A 16,708-nucleotide genomic window follows, 5' to 3' on the forward strand; every position below is an offset into this window, starting at 1 on the left:
CGCCACTAGTAATCTACACAGTTTTAAGATCAAAGCGACACAGAAGTATTAGAGATAAATCAGCAACATGCTGCCTTCCATTCTACCAGCTGGCCCAGCAGTATTAGGAAAGATGCACAGAGTTGGACAGCCCCTCCCCCAGGAGCCAGCTCCTGCCCCGTTGCAGAGAATTGACTCTCCTTCATCTCTTCTAAAGCATTGCCTGAGATCATAAGAGAGGTCACTCCCATGCCCTAAAGTAAACATCCTCCTGATACGTTTCTGCCACCACAACCAGAGATTCCTCAGCTATTAGTCAGACTTTGAACAGAAAGTTCTGCTGGTTCCCAGCCAGGACCGTGACACTGCTGCCTTCTTGAAACATGATGTGACTGTGTCACCAACTCCCAGGGCTGTCTTCGGGAGCCCCTAACAAAGACTAAAGCATGTGTCTGGCCATCTCTTCTCTGCCAGGACAGTCCCTAAAGAGTTGTTGCTTTTTTTTTTTTCCAATTTGGTCTAAAATAGAGACACATGAAATAATTATTCAATTCATTCCTGCTGTCTGCGTCACATGCAGGTATAAGAGCAGGAGGCAGTCAACCTTAGTACCCACACATCTACATTGGATGGTGTCTTCCCACTGAGTCATAATTGCCTCTTTCCAGCACCCACTGCTGCCCCTCCTAGAGCACCTCTCTCCATCCCATCTTCCTGAGAATCCAGGACAAGTGTGCCCCTGGAGTAGGAGATGCTGAGACTCGCAACTTACTTTATTTATTCTCCAGCGCTTCTCTTCCCAGGAGTACCTGCTCTTCAATCATGTGTGAAAATAATCAGTGTGTCCTTTAGCCTTTTATCTCCCCAAATGGAGAACGTTGGCTCTTCCCTTTGAAACCCCACCAGTGGCATTCTTGAACTTATTTTTAGACCTGTGGAAGTTTTCCAGACAAAATCGATGCCCAGCACAGATTTAAAAAAAAAAAAAGTATGATTATCCCGGGTACAAGGAACAGAGTGTTTTAATATGGAAGAAGTATAGCCATATGTCTGGGTGCAGTATGGCTTCCTTTAATCTGGAAAAGGGGAAACAAGTATTGTTGATAATAATATGCAGATGTCCGGCTGCAAATGAGGACATATTGCTAATTAGCTATATTGTTGGTGTGTTTTCAGGAGAGAGACTACAGTGACGTTAATTATAATCTCTGTTGTTTGCTGTTCAAAGCCTATGAGACCAAATGCATTGCTAATAATATCTTCTTTAATATCTTCAATAGAAGATCCTTAGATTCCTTCTTTTTCCCTTTAGAATCCCACATTAAAGCCACATTAGGAGTAATGAGGCCTACAGCCTGAGCCTAATTAAAACAAAATCTAACGAGACATAGCAATCATTATCATTAGCTAGTACTTATTTGGTGCCCCCTTAGCAGTTGGAATTGGGGGCTGGGACTGAGAGATTGTAGATACAGCCTTCTTTGCCCCCAGAAATTTGCCATGTAGTCTGACTCTTGAGAAGTATTAACCTAGGAATAGTTTTCACAGCCTTAAAAATAAAAAAGGCACTACAACCTTTCTAGCTGGCCAGTTTGTATTGGTATGAGCTTCTCCTGGAGGCTTGGGGTGGGGTCAGAGCTGCCATGTTTTTCACACAATAGCCATTGGCTGATGTTTGCAGAACAGAGTGGGTGCTATTTACAGACAGGGACAACAACACTTAGGTCATTTATCCAAGAACTGTATCTACAACCCATTTCCTCCCTGATCCTCCCTACCATGATCACCTTCCCTACTGGGAGATCATCATCTCAATTTGTCCTGAGGTTTAGTTGACCAAAGAACCTTATTCTTTCTCCCTTGTATTCATTGCCACTAATGTGGCTGTGGAAATCCACCTTGGCCATAAAGGCTTCCCAATGAGCAGCTTGAGCCGCACAGTGGCGGAATGCCATGACTGAACATCCTCCGTCTGGGACCAGAGATATACCCAGCATAAGGAACACAATAAAAACTGCCTCAGAAAACAGTCTCGTTCATCCCCATATGGATCTCCCAGGGGTAGGCAGGGCCAGCTTCTGAGACTGAAGGAAGATAGAAGAGGCTGAGGTGATCCAACAAGCCTGCAACTGACCTGCAGAAGGCCACCAGAGAAGCAGCACCTTGTGGAAACGTCACAGGGCAAGCTGGTATTTACACTGGTCAGCTGTACTACAGCAAGGCTGCAGGGAGCAGGCTTGAGTCTCCCTGGCTCACCTTCCCACTTCCTATTCTCGCCATTTTTGTACCTTTACTTCCTTTTGATCTCAGCTCACAAGTTACGCCCTCAAGAGTTGGATTACAGCTACTTCAAATAATGATAGTCATTTTCTGGGATTTTTTTTATAGGTACCATTATATGGCCATGCACTTTCAGATGCAGTGTGTCTGTAATCTAGTTTTGCTTTTTCTTTTCTTTTCTTTTCTTTTCTTTTCTTTTCTTTTCTTTTCTTTTCTTTTTACTGTCCAAATTGCCCCTCAGTCAGTTCCTTGTTAATGTTTTTCCCCAAGATAACATCAGTAGGCACTGAAAATGTCTTTGCTGTGTGTCACAGCAAAATACTCCAAACTCGTGTGCTCTTATCTATGCCCACGTTCTCAGCCCAGCCCATTTGAGCATGGAGCAGTTCGTCTGAATGAGAGAGAAAAACCCCTGGACGTTTTGAGAACACTCCGGAACAATGTGAAGGAAATAGTGCATGGCACAGTCAGCAAGACTGGAGGAATGCAATGTGTAAATGCGGAAACAATGAAGGTTCAGTGAAGGTGTATAGAGGAGTACAGGTTTGGAATGGGATGCTATGAGAGGTCACAGAGCATCTAACTGGCTGGCATGGAGTTCACTCTCATCTTATGCTGTGCCAAGAATCCTGTCACTTAAGGACTGAGTTCCATCACTAAGACCAGAAACTCAACAGTTAATTAGCTAAATAGGTTTTCACCTTTTTATTGAAAATAATTTCTTCATATAACATATTCCGATCATGATTTCCCCCCTCCATTTGGTCATCTTATTTTATTAATATAGAACATTTGTGTATACTAATAGAGTGCAGTATGATGATTTGAAATATATGCGTATGCAGTGTGTGATGATAATTTGCTCCAAATACCTATTACTTACGTATCACAAGCTTACTTATGTTTTAGGACTGTTTGGACTCTTAGTTAATTTGAAATATATGATAAATTGTTGGAGACTATTGTTCCCCCCCTGTGCTATAAAACAATACACCTAGTTGGCCCTGTCACCTGGACTTATGTACCCATTATCTAACATCTCCTGTACTCATTCTCTAACCTTCCCAGTCCCTGGAGAGCAGTACACTCACTACTCCATTGAGATTAAGACTTTTTAACTTCCACCAATGAGCAACAACAGGCACTGTGTGGTTTTCACTACGAAGCTCATTTCAGTTGACTCAGTTCCACATGCCAACGACATTTCTGTACATGGCAGGTGACAGGATTTTTTTTTTCAGAACAAATGCATGGTCCTGTTATAAAGCTGACACATAAGCCATAAAGGCAGAGCATTTAACTTTTAAATAATTGTCACAGCTGTAAATATGGAATTGATTTTACAGAAGGGAACACTGCTACTGTTTCTGTAACATCAAAGTGATACTAGCATCATCAAAGAGAAGAGAGCCTCATCTGGGAAAAAAATGCCTTCATAAAATCCAGCTTTAGGATATTTTCTTAATTATTTAATTAACTTATTACTTATTGAATTAAATGATTCATGGAGGAGCAGCCAGCCCGTAGTGGTTGGGACCACCCCTGACCTGGGGTCTATAAGAACGAAGGCTGAGCAAGCCATGATGAGCAAGCCAGTAAGCAGCACTCCTCTGTGGCCTCTGCATCTGCTCCTGCTTCTGAATTCCTGTCCTGCTTGAGTCCCTGTCCTGACATTCTTTGATGATGTTCTTTGATATGGAAGTGTAAGCCGAACAAATCCTTTCCTCCTCACATAGCTTTGGTCATGGTGTTTCATCACAGCAATAGTAGCCCTAACTAGGACAATTATCAATGATAATGATAATGATGATAATAATAATGATAATGATAATGGGAAGACATTTGGGGAGGCAATAATCAAGGACTGATGTGATAAAACTGGTGGTGATCTCAGTTCTCAATATGGGTGAAAGTGGGAGAGAGAAGGGCGAAGGACATACCGAATCTTTGTTAGCAGTTCGAGCCCTCTCCTCTCCTTAACCCTAACTGGACAGCGTGTGTCATGCAGTCACCCCTCACCTGCAACAGAGTTTGGGAAATATAATTTTAGGCAGCTGCCTTCTCACCTGAAACAAACACCCCATAAAAAGCAGAGGGGAAGGGTCATCAAGTAGGTGATCACAATGTCTACTACAGTATTGCTATCTGAAGCAAAACACTAACATACAGCAGCAAGATGGCTTTTTTGTGCCATCCTATATTAACTTCAACTGCTTGTAGAGTAACAAAGAGATTTCTGTGCACAAAGATGGAAGGTCTGAAGCCATAGCTAGCTAATTTGACCTACCTAATATCACCATCCTCAACTTCAGTTGTTCTGTTTTCATTTTCAATGGGAGTAGCAGCTCTACCATTACTGAGGGAACATGGTCACTGTGGCTGCTAATGGTGGGTCACAGATTAAAAATAGGCTATGGAGAAAGGAGCATATTCCCATACCAAGCAAGCAAACCCCTTATGTCACTTTAATTGTTATTAATGGAGTAAGATTCTATTTCATTTTAGAGTGACCATTGTTAAAATCCCTTCCCCTATCCCAGGGTTTTCAGTTTTTGAATAGCTATGAACACAGCACAATAAGGTGTCAAGGTACCTACATTTGGAAGAGATGCCAACGTAACTCAGATATCCAGAAATTGCAAATAGCATTTTGTTATTAATTCTCAACTGACAAATACTTTACAAATGTTGAGCCAGTGTCTGGGGGTCAGAGTGGTTGAGGAACAATGGAGCAATGCCACAATTTTGTGCAAGACCTAATCCAAAACATATTTGAATCCCAGTCATTAAACTATTCCCAGCAGAAGTACTTGTGGCCTGGGTTGCTCAGCCGATGGTCCTAACTTTGCACTTCTCTTTTATTGTGTAGCTGCAGTCCAACTCTTGGCCATCGTGCTGGAAGAGTATAGGACTGTGATTATCTGCTGTGCTTTGTATAGAGGGGCATTGAGCCATAGAAAGTTGAAGGAGTTTGTTTGGGTTGAAGCTAAGCCAGGAGTCACTCTATGGTAGTGAATTTTTATCAGAAGAACCCAAGGGTCGGGGGCGGGGGGGGGGAATGGGGAAATCAATTAAATTCAGCCCTTTTCTTTTCAGACATCTAAGAAAAATGTTATCTAGCCACATATGTACGTTTCAAATCTCTTCAAAAACACAAAATTTAGAAGTAAAAAGAATGTGTCATTGCTTATATGTGTTTAAATACATTGCAGTACTGGGAATGGAACCTAGGACCTTGAACATGCTAGGAAAATGCTCTACCACTAAGCTACATCTCCAGCACAAAGAACTTCCTTTCTGATCTAGTTAAGAACCTGCCTCTATATACAATAAACGCTGGGGCATGAATTACAAAAGTCTCTAAAGCATTTGGAAGCCAAATACTAAGCTCCTGATGTGACTTAATTGTCTGAATCCTCAACAAGAAATTCTCCAAGAGAATCCAACTCTTACTCTCTAACACTGTCAGAAAGAATCCAACTGTATTCTCAAAAAACGCCATCAGGGAAGTATAGAAGTTAGACGTCCAGCGATAAAGGCCTGGAAACGGTACATTCAAGTGCCTATTGTGGCAGTTGAGACAGAGAGCTCTTGGGATGAAAAAATCTGTTCTCACCACTTCTCTCCTATCTCCTTCTCTCTTCTCTCTTTCTCTCCCCCTCCTCTTTCTCACCACCACCCCCCAACTCAATCAAACAATAGTACATTTAGAATTCATTGCATTTTGCAATGCTTTAGAACTCCAAGCCAACTCCCTCTACAGTCATGCCAGGAAACAGAAATGATGGCAGAGAGGTGACTGGAAAGGTGAGCAAAGACACTGGCTGAGCTAAAGAGAAGGCAAGTGAAAACAGAAAGCCTCTCACTTCCCACTTCAAGATGACAGATCTTTTCCCTGAGTTCAGCTTTGCTCCTTCAAACATCGACAAAGGTGGACTGTGTGCATTTCAGTCTCGGTCTGCTCTTGACCTCCAGTACTCAGAGTCAAGAGTGTTTTGCTTGTAGACAGAATTGTTTGGCTGGGTCAATAGCCCTGTGGTGGGGGCAGGGAGTGTGTGTGGAGACAATGTGCTGGAACATAACTCCCAAACCTCAAAACATGCCCAACAATAACAACAGCATTAACCACTGACCCAAAGGCTGGGGGAAATTCTATCTCCATGTCTCCTTCCACCAGTAAACATAAATATACTATCCCTGAAGGGACAGAGGATGCCTTCACTAAGTGGTCCAGAGAAAGTGAGAGGGCAGGGACAGCTACATTAGAAAAGTTCCCCCAATGACAAGTTAATTGAAATATTTTACTGGGTAAGAAAAGCCTTTGACTGGTAGTTTTAAGAATAAGGGCATTAAATCTCAGTGTTCCCTTTTTGTCATTCTCTCGGTCTCTCCATCCTTCTTCCGGGTGGCTTTTTAATTCTTGTCACTCTACAGCCAGCCTTTATGTCCCTTGAAGTAGCCATTAATTCCCCCTCTGTAAGGATTATCTCACTTGCTCTTTGCCATCCCTCTGGACTTCAAGGCTTCTCATTTTCTAACTTGGATCTTGTCTCTGGCGTTGCCTCCTCAGAGACATTTTCTCTGTCTACCTAGATAACCTTCCCTCCATCATCTTGTCTCTTTTGTTTCCTCATTTAGCAATGAGCACACTCTTGTCTTGCTTATCACCTATGTATGTTTTGTTTGTTACACATAGATGCACATTCCAAGAGTAGCGCACAGCCATCTCATTTATTACATAACGCACAGCCATCACATTTATTACATAATGCACAGCCATCTCATAACATTTGGATGAAATGTATGGAAATGTATGTGTTAGAGAGATGGATAGAAAGATATTAATGAAATGTTTATAGGAATAGATAAATGGGTAGATGAATAGACAAGAATAAATGGATGGACAGAAAGGAATATGTAGATGTTGGAGTAGATGTTTAATCTCAAATCAGAGGTTTCTACTCCACTTCTGATCATTCAGCTCCCAGATAAAGGACATACAACTTTTTGTGTATGTGTAACCAGCCTTTATAGCACTAGAGCTGGGCAGATAGTCTACCCTCTAAGCTATCGGAATTTACTTCCCCATCAATAGCCCCAAGTTATAACTTGCTATGATCTTCTTGGGCTGCTCTTAACTCTAATTGGCCAAACCTCAGAGCCATGTTTTCATAACTCACCTACCCCATGGCAACTTCTCTCTCCACCTCTTCTCCTTCTTCCTCCTCATAGTCCTCTACCTTTCACCACAAGCCCAGGAACCCCAGAACCAGACCTATCTTCTACCCAGCTATAGGCTGTAAGCACCTTTATTCACCAATCAGGGATAACTTGCGGGCAAGGTTACATAGCATAACTTGGGTCTACATGCAGATTCTCTTGTTCCTGGGAGTTACCAGGCCTTGGGACCAGTTATTTAGCATTACAATACATAGCAAAAGACCAAACTTCAACAGGTAGATGAATAGATGAGCCAATGGAGAGTCAATAGATGAATGGAGATATGCAATCAACAGTTTGACATAAACATTTATCTGATTTAATCAAATATGTTCCTCCATGGCACACATCAAAGAAACTAAACTGGATATTAAGAGTATAATGAAAGCCATGGTGGGTAACCAGTTACGGATATGAAAATCAAGCAGTCCCAGCTTTAAATAACTAGCACTTTTCCTTTAAACTAGTTGTCTCATTTTGATGTGCTTTGGTACTTAATAAATAGTTCATAACTCCCAAGAAAATTCCTAAGTAGTAAACTGGAAGACATTTTCTGACTTGGCCTTTGAAAGATGGAGAAACTAAACCACGTGCTAGTGAAATGAGCTGGGAATACTATACTGGCTGTGGTGGTTTGAATAAGAATGGCCCCCCGTAGACTTACGTATTTGAGTACTTAGTCATCAGTTGTTAGACCCTTTTGGAAAGATTAGGAGGTATGATCTTGTTGGAGTAAGTGTGGCCTTGGAGGATACACGTCACTGGGAGTGGCCTTTGAGGCTTTAAAAGCCCATGCTAGGCCCAGCATCTCTCTGCTTAGAGCCTGTAATCAGGATGTAAAGATCTCTGCTACTGCTGCAGCACCATGTTGTTTGTCTGTTTCCCACCATGATAATAACCCTCTGGACCACCGTGGACTGTAAGCAAGCTCCGAATTAAATGCTTCTGTTATAAGAGTTTCCTTGGTCACGGTATCACACCAATAGAACAGTGACTAGGACACTGGCTTAACTCCAGCCCCTGGAATAAATTGTTCTTACCCATTAATTTAATGGACTGCTAAGAGTGGCACTTTTATCCATCTGCCTTCTAACTATTTGTTCATGACTTGTCTGTTCTTTTTTGTCTGTTTTAGAATAACCTCAACCTGGAGAGTGACTCCACACCAGAAACCAGCTTTTCTCTGTCTAAAGAAACCCCAGAGGAGCACCACGTTGTCCACCAACCCTTTCCCAGACATCGACTCCCCCCAGAGACTGGGCATCCTTCACTGCAAAGAGACGGTCCCAGATCCTTTCTCCTTGACCTACCAAACTTTCCAGATCTTTCCAAAGCTGATATCAATGGGCAAAATCCAAATATTCAGGTAATTCTCAGAAGCTAGCAACTAAAAGGAAAATAATTCATTGTTTCCTATCCTGATTCTAAGAAGCCCGGCAGTGTTCCTCCTGTGTCCTTCTCAATCCTACTGTGATTCCTGCTGAGGGCTGAATTATCCCCACAAAAACACAGTGTTGCAATACCCATCATGATTTTTGAGACACTGAGATATAAAAACAAAACAAAAGTAATATACCCCAAAATTGCTGAGATGTGGCAGCTATTAAAAAAAAAAAAAGAAGAACTATGTGGTTTGTGACTAGACCAGGTAACCCATAGTCTTGTCTTCAAAGGAAGATTCCCCTCAGTGCTTTCAACACCAGAAACTCCTTTAGAAGGGGACAACCTCCTGAAGAATATATGACTAACAAAAAAATAAGAAGGAAAGTGAAAACAGAACTTCCTAGAAAAGAGTTCTATATATTTTATTAACAGGGATCTTAATGAAGCCAGGGAAATGAGACACCAGAAAAGGTCATCATATTCAAAAATAGCAGCATTCACCCACACTTCAAGGGAATTGATGCTTTGGTCTGGCCCTCCAGACATCCTCATGAAGGAGAAACCATGTCATTCTCCCTGAAGCAGCTGTTCAGGGAGTCACTATGTGGCTCATCAGGCCACATGACTAGAAAACTGTACCTGTGCTGCAGCTCCAGGATCCCCTGCCATCAGGAATACCCAACCACCAAACTCCTGATTGCAGATGGCGCTTGTACTTTTTCTTTCTTCAGGAAGCTACTTCAGGAAGCTCAGAGAGGCCCTGGGCAACTTAACCCTCACCTCACTCCGTCTTTATGTGCCTGCATCCAAAATGTCTACGCTTTGTTCTAATTTCTCTCATTTGTGTAAAGACAGCTCTTATTTTATCATCATATCAAATGCCCATTAGCTTATGTAGCATCGGAAAGTTACTCAAGATTGGGAGAGAGTATTTTTAATTAAGTGGTTCTCCCCAAATCCCAGGGTTTGTGTAGGGTGGGTGTGGTGTTTGCGTGCATGTGTGCCTCTTTCCTCTCCTCCACGACCCTTCTAACTCACTCTCCTGATAGTCTACATCATATCATTTCGGAACAGCTTTCCTCCAGCAGAGATTTTTTGCATTTGAACAAGGAACTGGTAACACATCCTAATCAGTGAGCATCAAGCAAGGGCTACACATAAAACACTATGGGTTATGAGACTTTAGGAAGCATAAAGTCATATCCCTTCAGTCCTTCCTGTTGATGACACAGGCATGAGGATCCCAGTCACCACATACAACAGCACCAAATGGATCTTGAAGGTACAGGAAGAAAGAGCACCCCGTGTTCCCCAATCGAAAACAGAAAGCAGCAGGGTGGGGCTCCCTAAGTGCTCTAGAGAGGAAAGTATTTTGGAGATCTTAGTTGACAGAGTATACTCAGATACCACTCCTGCTAAGTGCTAAGTAACATTCCTGCTAAGTGCTACAGTATAATGATTTATTGGAGAAAAAGACCTTTACTCCTTGGAACTGGTCATGTGGCTCTGAAAGAGCAGTGGATCTACCTGGGGGAGGGACAACCTGGCAGAGTACGGACAGGTGGTTCCATATCACTGCTCACCCCTCCCCGCCCCCCACTACTCCCTACTGCAGCTTCACCTATGAAAACTTTTCATTGTTTATAGATGTCATACTTCCCAGACTCAACTGCCCTTATCTCCAAGGACTAAAGACCCTAGTCATTGACGCCCCCCATGGCTAGCATTTTATCCCAGAGGCAGGAAATCGGGGAGGGTCTTCAGCCTGAGAGCTATTGGAGAACTAGTTAATTTAAGAACTGTTAATGTAAAGTTACAAGAAAATGCTGGATTTAGGAGAAAGGAAGGAACATTGTGAGTTTTTTGAGCTGTTCCTTCATTGAAATTTTATTAGGTACCATTGTGCACCCAGGAATAAATTGCATGTGGAGCCAAACTTCTTGGGTCCTGCTTCTTTCTCCATCAGTCTGGGAATGCTCTATGCCTATCCAGGCACTGCTGACACTTTTGAAATTACCAATGATAAGGGAGGACAGTACTAATACAGAGGCTGCTGGTATCACAGATTAACCCTGGGGAAAACTGTGCCCACCGTGACTCGCATGACAAATCTGTCCAGGCATCCAGACACCAAAAACAAAAAAAACAAAACAAAAACCTAAGTTTTCCTCCTAATAAGCTGTTCTGTCTTTCTGAATAGGCAGTAAGGGATCCTTTGAGACAATTCTGCCAGGTAGAGGAGCTAACCCCTGTAGAAAGAACTAGACAGAGGTTGAGGGCAGGGTAAGGGAAGGCTCCGCCCACCAAGCCAAGGCTCCTCACAACATGGGGTTCTCTCTGGGACAGTCCCTTGCAGAATCCTCTTCAGCCACCACACAAGTGTGGCCATGGATGGGAATCATCTGCTTTGTGCCACGGAGACTCTCAACACCCTGCTCCTGTGCACTCTGTGGCACAGAGACTCTCAGCACCTGCTGAGAAAAAGAGCTTTGACCATCCCTGTTTGACCGTTTCCTGGCCCAGCACAGGAGCAAGAAGTTTATCTCCAAGTGATGCTTCTGAAAAAGCAATGTGAGGCTTTGGAGGATGTGGCAGGAAGAGGGCAGAACTATTTCTAGGAAGCCTTTGTGTTTTTCTAGAGTCACCATTTAGACACCAGAGACCACAACAGGTATGTATTTCTAAGGGTTCAAATATCAGTTACTAACAGATAGATTTGAGACAATACAATTCCAACATAGAGACGTTGAAGCCTGACACCCTCTGCCCACTGCGCAGTCCAGTTACACTGCTTCAGATAACCTGTCTGTTGGCCTTCCGCACAGTCAGCACAGAGCAAGGACAGCCAGTGTCTTACTGATCTGATGGCTTCTTTACCCTAAAGAGAACTGAGCTCCATATCTGGCCTTTTGTTTGTAGGAGGCCACAAGAAGTGAGTGTGAGTCACACAGAAAGATATTCAAACAAAGGCAGCTACTTCCTCCGTGTACTCCACCTTTGTTGGTCTGTCTGTTTCTGTCTCTGTCTCTCTGTCTCTGACTCTCTGTGTCTCCCCCCCAGCCCCCGTGTGTGTGTGTGTGTGTGTGTGTGTGTGTGTGTGTACACTGTACATGCTCATACACACAGCATTCTCCTGTACCGACCCAGGCACTCTACACTTGAGTAAACCCAGTTCCCTGGTGGTCCTTTGAAATACAAGGTGCTTCCCAAAGGGGAGAGGGTAATGATTTCTTGGTTGGCAGCTCTCATCTGGGCCTTAGGGCATTATTCTTTTGTTAAAAGCCACTGGTTCAAACCAGCCCAGCCAGACACACATACACAAAGCCCTGCTGCTTACCATGGTTCCTTGATCATTTCTCTACTGGCTCTTGGCCTGAGAATAGGTGTGTCACTGGGTAGGCTTCTGGGGACAGATCCTCTGGCCTCCCATGTGCTCTCTCCCTAGGCAACTGGCCCCTTACTAGATATTCTCAGCTGGAACCCAGGAGCTGAGCAGGAATCAATACCCTTGTCTCTGACCTCTCTGCCACTCCAAAGCTCCAGGGGTGGATCCTGTGACTCCTTTGAAAATGTTTGCACCCCTGAAAAGTGACATCCCTAAGCTTCTACAGAGGACCATGTCCCTTGCACCTTTTGACTTTTAGGGTGGGAAATTCTCATAAAAGCCTAACATCTGCCTTCGCAGAACATCTTTTCTGTTCCATGTGCATTAGAGTTCATGTTAGCACTAGATTTGGGCTGGTGAAAAAGGGGTGGGGGATAGTATTATCTCTGCATATACATCTGTATATAATACATCAAATAGAAAGAAAGAGCCTCGGATCCTTAAGCTGCCTCTCCATTTTAGATTTTAAACAACAGAAGAAATTTGGTTCTCCTTAAAAAAAAAAAAATCATTCAGGAAAGAACTAATCCCCTGGGACAATTTAGACTTGAACTTTACTACCCTTGGCTGAGTTTCTGTTCTTTGGTTGATGGTCAGATAATAAAGACAAAAATTCCAAAATAAACTCATTATCAGACTTGCTGCATCAGTTCATTGCCACAGTAGCTATTTACAGCCAAATATTTCCCTTTTCTGAGCCAGTCTGAGGTCAGTACCCACTTCAACCAGTATAATTCTTTCTTTGCTTCCATTGAGAGAGACTTAAACACTGAAAGCCACAGACATTTCTTCTCTACACAGATTTATTTCCACCCTAGCCCTCTTGGGTGCTACAAGATATACTCAGAGGGACTGATCAAGGTTTTGCTTGCTTCTACTTCTGATTTTCCCTCCCGTATCTATAATACTTTTGAAATGGCCAGTCTGGCTGGGTAAGAGCCAAGAAATGCCTGTGCCCTGGATAAGAACCAATGCACCGATGGGAACCAACCTGGATAGCTGAGATTCTCAAAGGCTTCTGCTTTTATCAAGAACTATGCAGTCAAACTGAGCTGGGTTTGGAATCTAGCACCACCTCTCAGTTTGCTTGGGTTCTGTGGCTCTTGTAATCAGTTTTCCTATCTCTCCGTACCTCAGTTTTCTTGTCTTTAAAACTGGTATAATAATTCTACCAACAATCACCTATGTCATCTAATCTCTGGGGATTGAGATTATCCATAGAAAGGGTTTAGCACAGGATTATGCATATGATAAGCTTTCTGTCACTGATAGATATGATTGGTGAAGATGATGAGGATGACAAAAAAGCATCTGTGAGGATAACCAGGTCAGCAAGATAGCTCAGCAAGCAAAGACCCATACTGTAGACACCTAGCTACTTTATTCAATAGCTAAAACCCACATAAATGTGGAAGGAGAAAACAGACTCAATAAAGTTGTCCACTGATCTATGCACACCAAGTGTGCACATGCACACACACACACACACACACACACACACACACACAAATCAATAGATAACTTTTTAAAAGATTAACTGAAAGGCAAAAGATTTATCTGAAAACTGTCTCTATGCCTTCTTTGCCATTTACCTTGGGAAGATGATTTTCCTAAGCCAAGTCTGTGCCTGAAAGTTGAGTCTAAATTTTGTAGAACAGACAATAATATCTGGGCAAGCTCACTGCTGCAAATCTCAGTGCACTAACCGCAATTATGTAGGGAATACCACAATTTCTTTGGAGGATCATTAGGTCTGAGACGAGAAGATTGAATATCTTCCTGGTCTATTTTGTGTTCTTTCTGCTGAAGTTGTCAAGGAAGAAGGGCAGCAAAAATCTCTGCTGTAGACATATTTCTGGATGTTCTGTACTCTTGAGGGAATCCTTTCTCTGTCTGGAAAATTATAACCTACATCCATCTACTCAGAACATTCAGCTGACAAAACTCAGAGGAGCAGCAAGAGTGAAGGACCCAGTCTGTTCATGGTGGCAGGACAGCTTCTAGATTCATGGTGGCCATGGCTTATTAACAGTTAGACTGGGGACTGTCTTAGTCTTGCTCTAGACAGTGCTTTGCAGAGCAAGAGTAAAGTGTTTGGTTCTAGCATAAGTTTTAACTATTGAGCAAAAATAAAATAAAATAAAAACAAAAAACCAAAAAAACTGATCAGATTTATGCTTATTTCCCAATTTTGGGCAGAATTGAAACCTATTTTTGCATATCCTTTGGAGCTGAGAGAGTCTATCGTACATTTGGTCTGGAGCTTTTGAAAGAGGTCTCTTTCTTTCACTAGGTATTCTAAGGGATTTCAAGGACCTATAATCGAGCTAGAAAGGAAGGAGAGATCTAGGGTCTCTATCAGCTTCGAATTAGCTGTGCTCACTCCAAATCTTCAGCACGTTCTCATTTATTGCTCAAGAGATCTTTGCAAAGGTTTCCCCGACTCTAAAATACCCAAACAGAATAAGGGAAACAGGAAACAAAAACTAATCCCAGCCATTTGAGAAGGCATTTGCTGGTCTTTTTTAATTGGATGCCTATCAAATTTCAGGTTCAAGATTAGATTTCCCCTTTTGATATCAGAGTGAGGTTTCCACATTGCTGACTGTGGGGAAGGGTGGGTCCTAAGATTTGTTTGTGTTTTGTTTTGTAATTCATTTGGGGCAGTGCCTAGAAATTAAAGAGAAGAAAGAAACCTCGAAACTGTTGAGATTTAGTCATTGATACAGCTTTTGGAGTAAATTCCTATTTTGCTACCCATTGCTTCGCCAGGCAAGGACTCTATTTTGTTTGGATCTGAGCAACAATTTTGGAGGAAAAAAAAAATCGTATTGACGGTAATAGCTTGAAACATGAAATTGTTTTTATTCCCAGCTTGGAGAAATTGCAGGGCACATTTTGTTTGAGCAACCCCTTTGACTCCAGTCTGAATACAAACGGAGTACCCAAGCCATTGGGCTTGTCCTCCCTTATCTCCTAGTCAAAGACTGATTTCATTACCATAATTGCCTGCTTGCCTGGCTCCCCAAGCTCTTGGCAGCCTTTCTCTTCCAAGACCCTTAATATCCTTGCAGACAATTGTTGCAGCCCAGTAGTTCTATCTGTAGGAAGAGGGGGATGGGCCTTCAAAGGAGAAAGCCTATGTGTTCAAAGGCTCTGCCTCGCCCATCCCTCCATGGGAGTTCTATATATGCCACCCAGCAGTGTTCTCTTTACTCTCTCTTGTCCTTCCACTGATCCCATGGGGGTCCTTGTTGTCATTATTCCCTAGCAACTGTCCACTCTGCCAAACAACAAGGATAGAGCATGTGTGTTGTATTTCTTTTCTTCTCTTAATTTTAAAATTGTAGCTGAATTACATAAAACCTTCATAATTGTAAGAATGCAAACGATGCTCACAAATGAAGGCAGTGGTGGCAGCATGAGCTAAATAGAGTCCATGCTGCTCTTCTATGCATCCCACAACACAAGAGATAGCTGTGCTTGGCCTGACACAGTCTCACTCTCCTGTGGGATCTACAGTCGTCCTCTGGACCATATCTAGATCTCAAGCCTAGGACCGCTATTGGCTTGGCAGCTTCTTTAAGTGTTAGACGGAATATGATTCAAACAATCCCCAAGCTGTTTATCTAAAGGATGGGCACACCCCAGTGCAATTTGGCAGAGTATCTTAGCAACTCCTCAGATGTCGGGTCAGGGCAAAACTGGGATTGCATCTGCCCAGTACATCTTGCGCTGATTATTTGGAGTGCGTGTTTCTGATTCATGTGCATGTAACGCTTCCAGGAGGTGTTGCAAGAACTATGTGATGGCCAGAGGAACCCAGTGAGTCTTTTATTAATTTTTAAACAAGTTTTTCTACGCTGATTGTCTCTCAGAGCCAAGAAGCTATGTTCTTCCAGACCTGTGACAGATTTCAAAAGTAGGCTTCATTAATCCAAAGAACAAGTTCTAACCATAGCCCAGGGACTATGCGCTTTGACCCTCCTGTTGGGACTGAACAATGGGAGGAGTGAAATATCATAGCTGGAAAAGCCTTGTCCTGAGAGCCTTGCACTCACAGCTATGTAAGTCCTGTAGCATCTACCCTGCTCCTAGTACCGGGGGCTCTCTGCTCACCCCATCCTGTGAGCAGGTCCTTATATCTATCAGTTACTTTTGAAAGGCAGCAGCAGTGGCAAAGTTAGTAAGAACAAGGGCTCTGAACCCCGGATTTTCATCTGCTACATCTTAGCCCTATGACTTTTGGCCACCCGTCAACATCCATATGCCAGTTCCCCTAATCTATAAAAAGCTGTCTCATGTAACAATCTCTACAACACCCAATAGCTTGGAGAAATGACCATTGGGTTGCTCATGGGCCTCTAGGACCCGAATTGTGGCAGAACTCAACCGAGAGAGTTTGTTCAGGTTCCATGTGGTATCAGTGGGGTCGGCCCAGCTGGGCCTGCAGGAGCCATG

At 42.9% G+C, this 16,708-nt stretch overlaps 1 protein-coding gene across 1 annotated transcript in view; it reads left to right on the forward strand.

The window, feature by feature from the left end:
* Positions 1 to 16,708, forward strand: part of Ism1 (isthmin 1) — an 81,062-nt gene that overhangs the window by 43,189 nt on the left and 21,165 nt on the right. The window contains exon 2 of the mRNA XM_052183740.1: positions 8,615 to 8,845. Within this exon, the coding sequence (XP_052039700.1) occupies positions 8,615 to 8,845 (231 nt within the window). The remainder of the gene's footprint in view (positions 1 to 8,614; positions 8,846 to 16,708) is intronic.

This window comes from Apodemus sylvaticus, chromosome 5, assembly GCF_947179515.1.
Source record: "Apodemus sylvaticus chromosome 5, mApoSyl1.1, whole genome shotgun sequence".
Classification (NCBI taxonomy): domain Eukaryota; kingdom Metazoa; phylum Chordata; class Mammalia; order Rodentia; family Muridae; genus Apodemus; species Apodemus sylvaticus.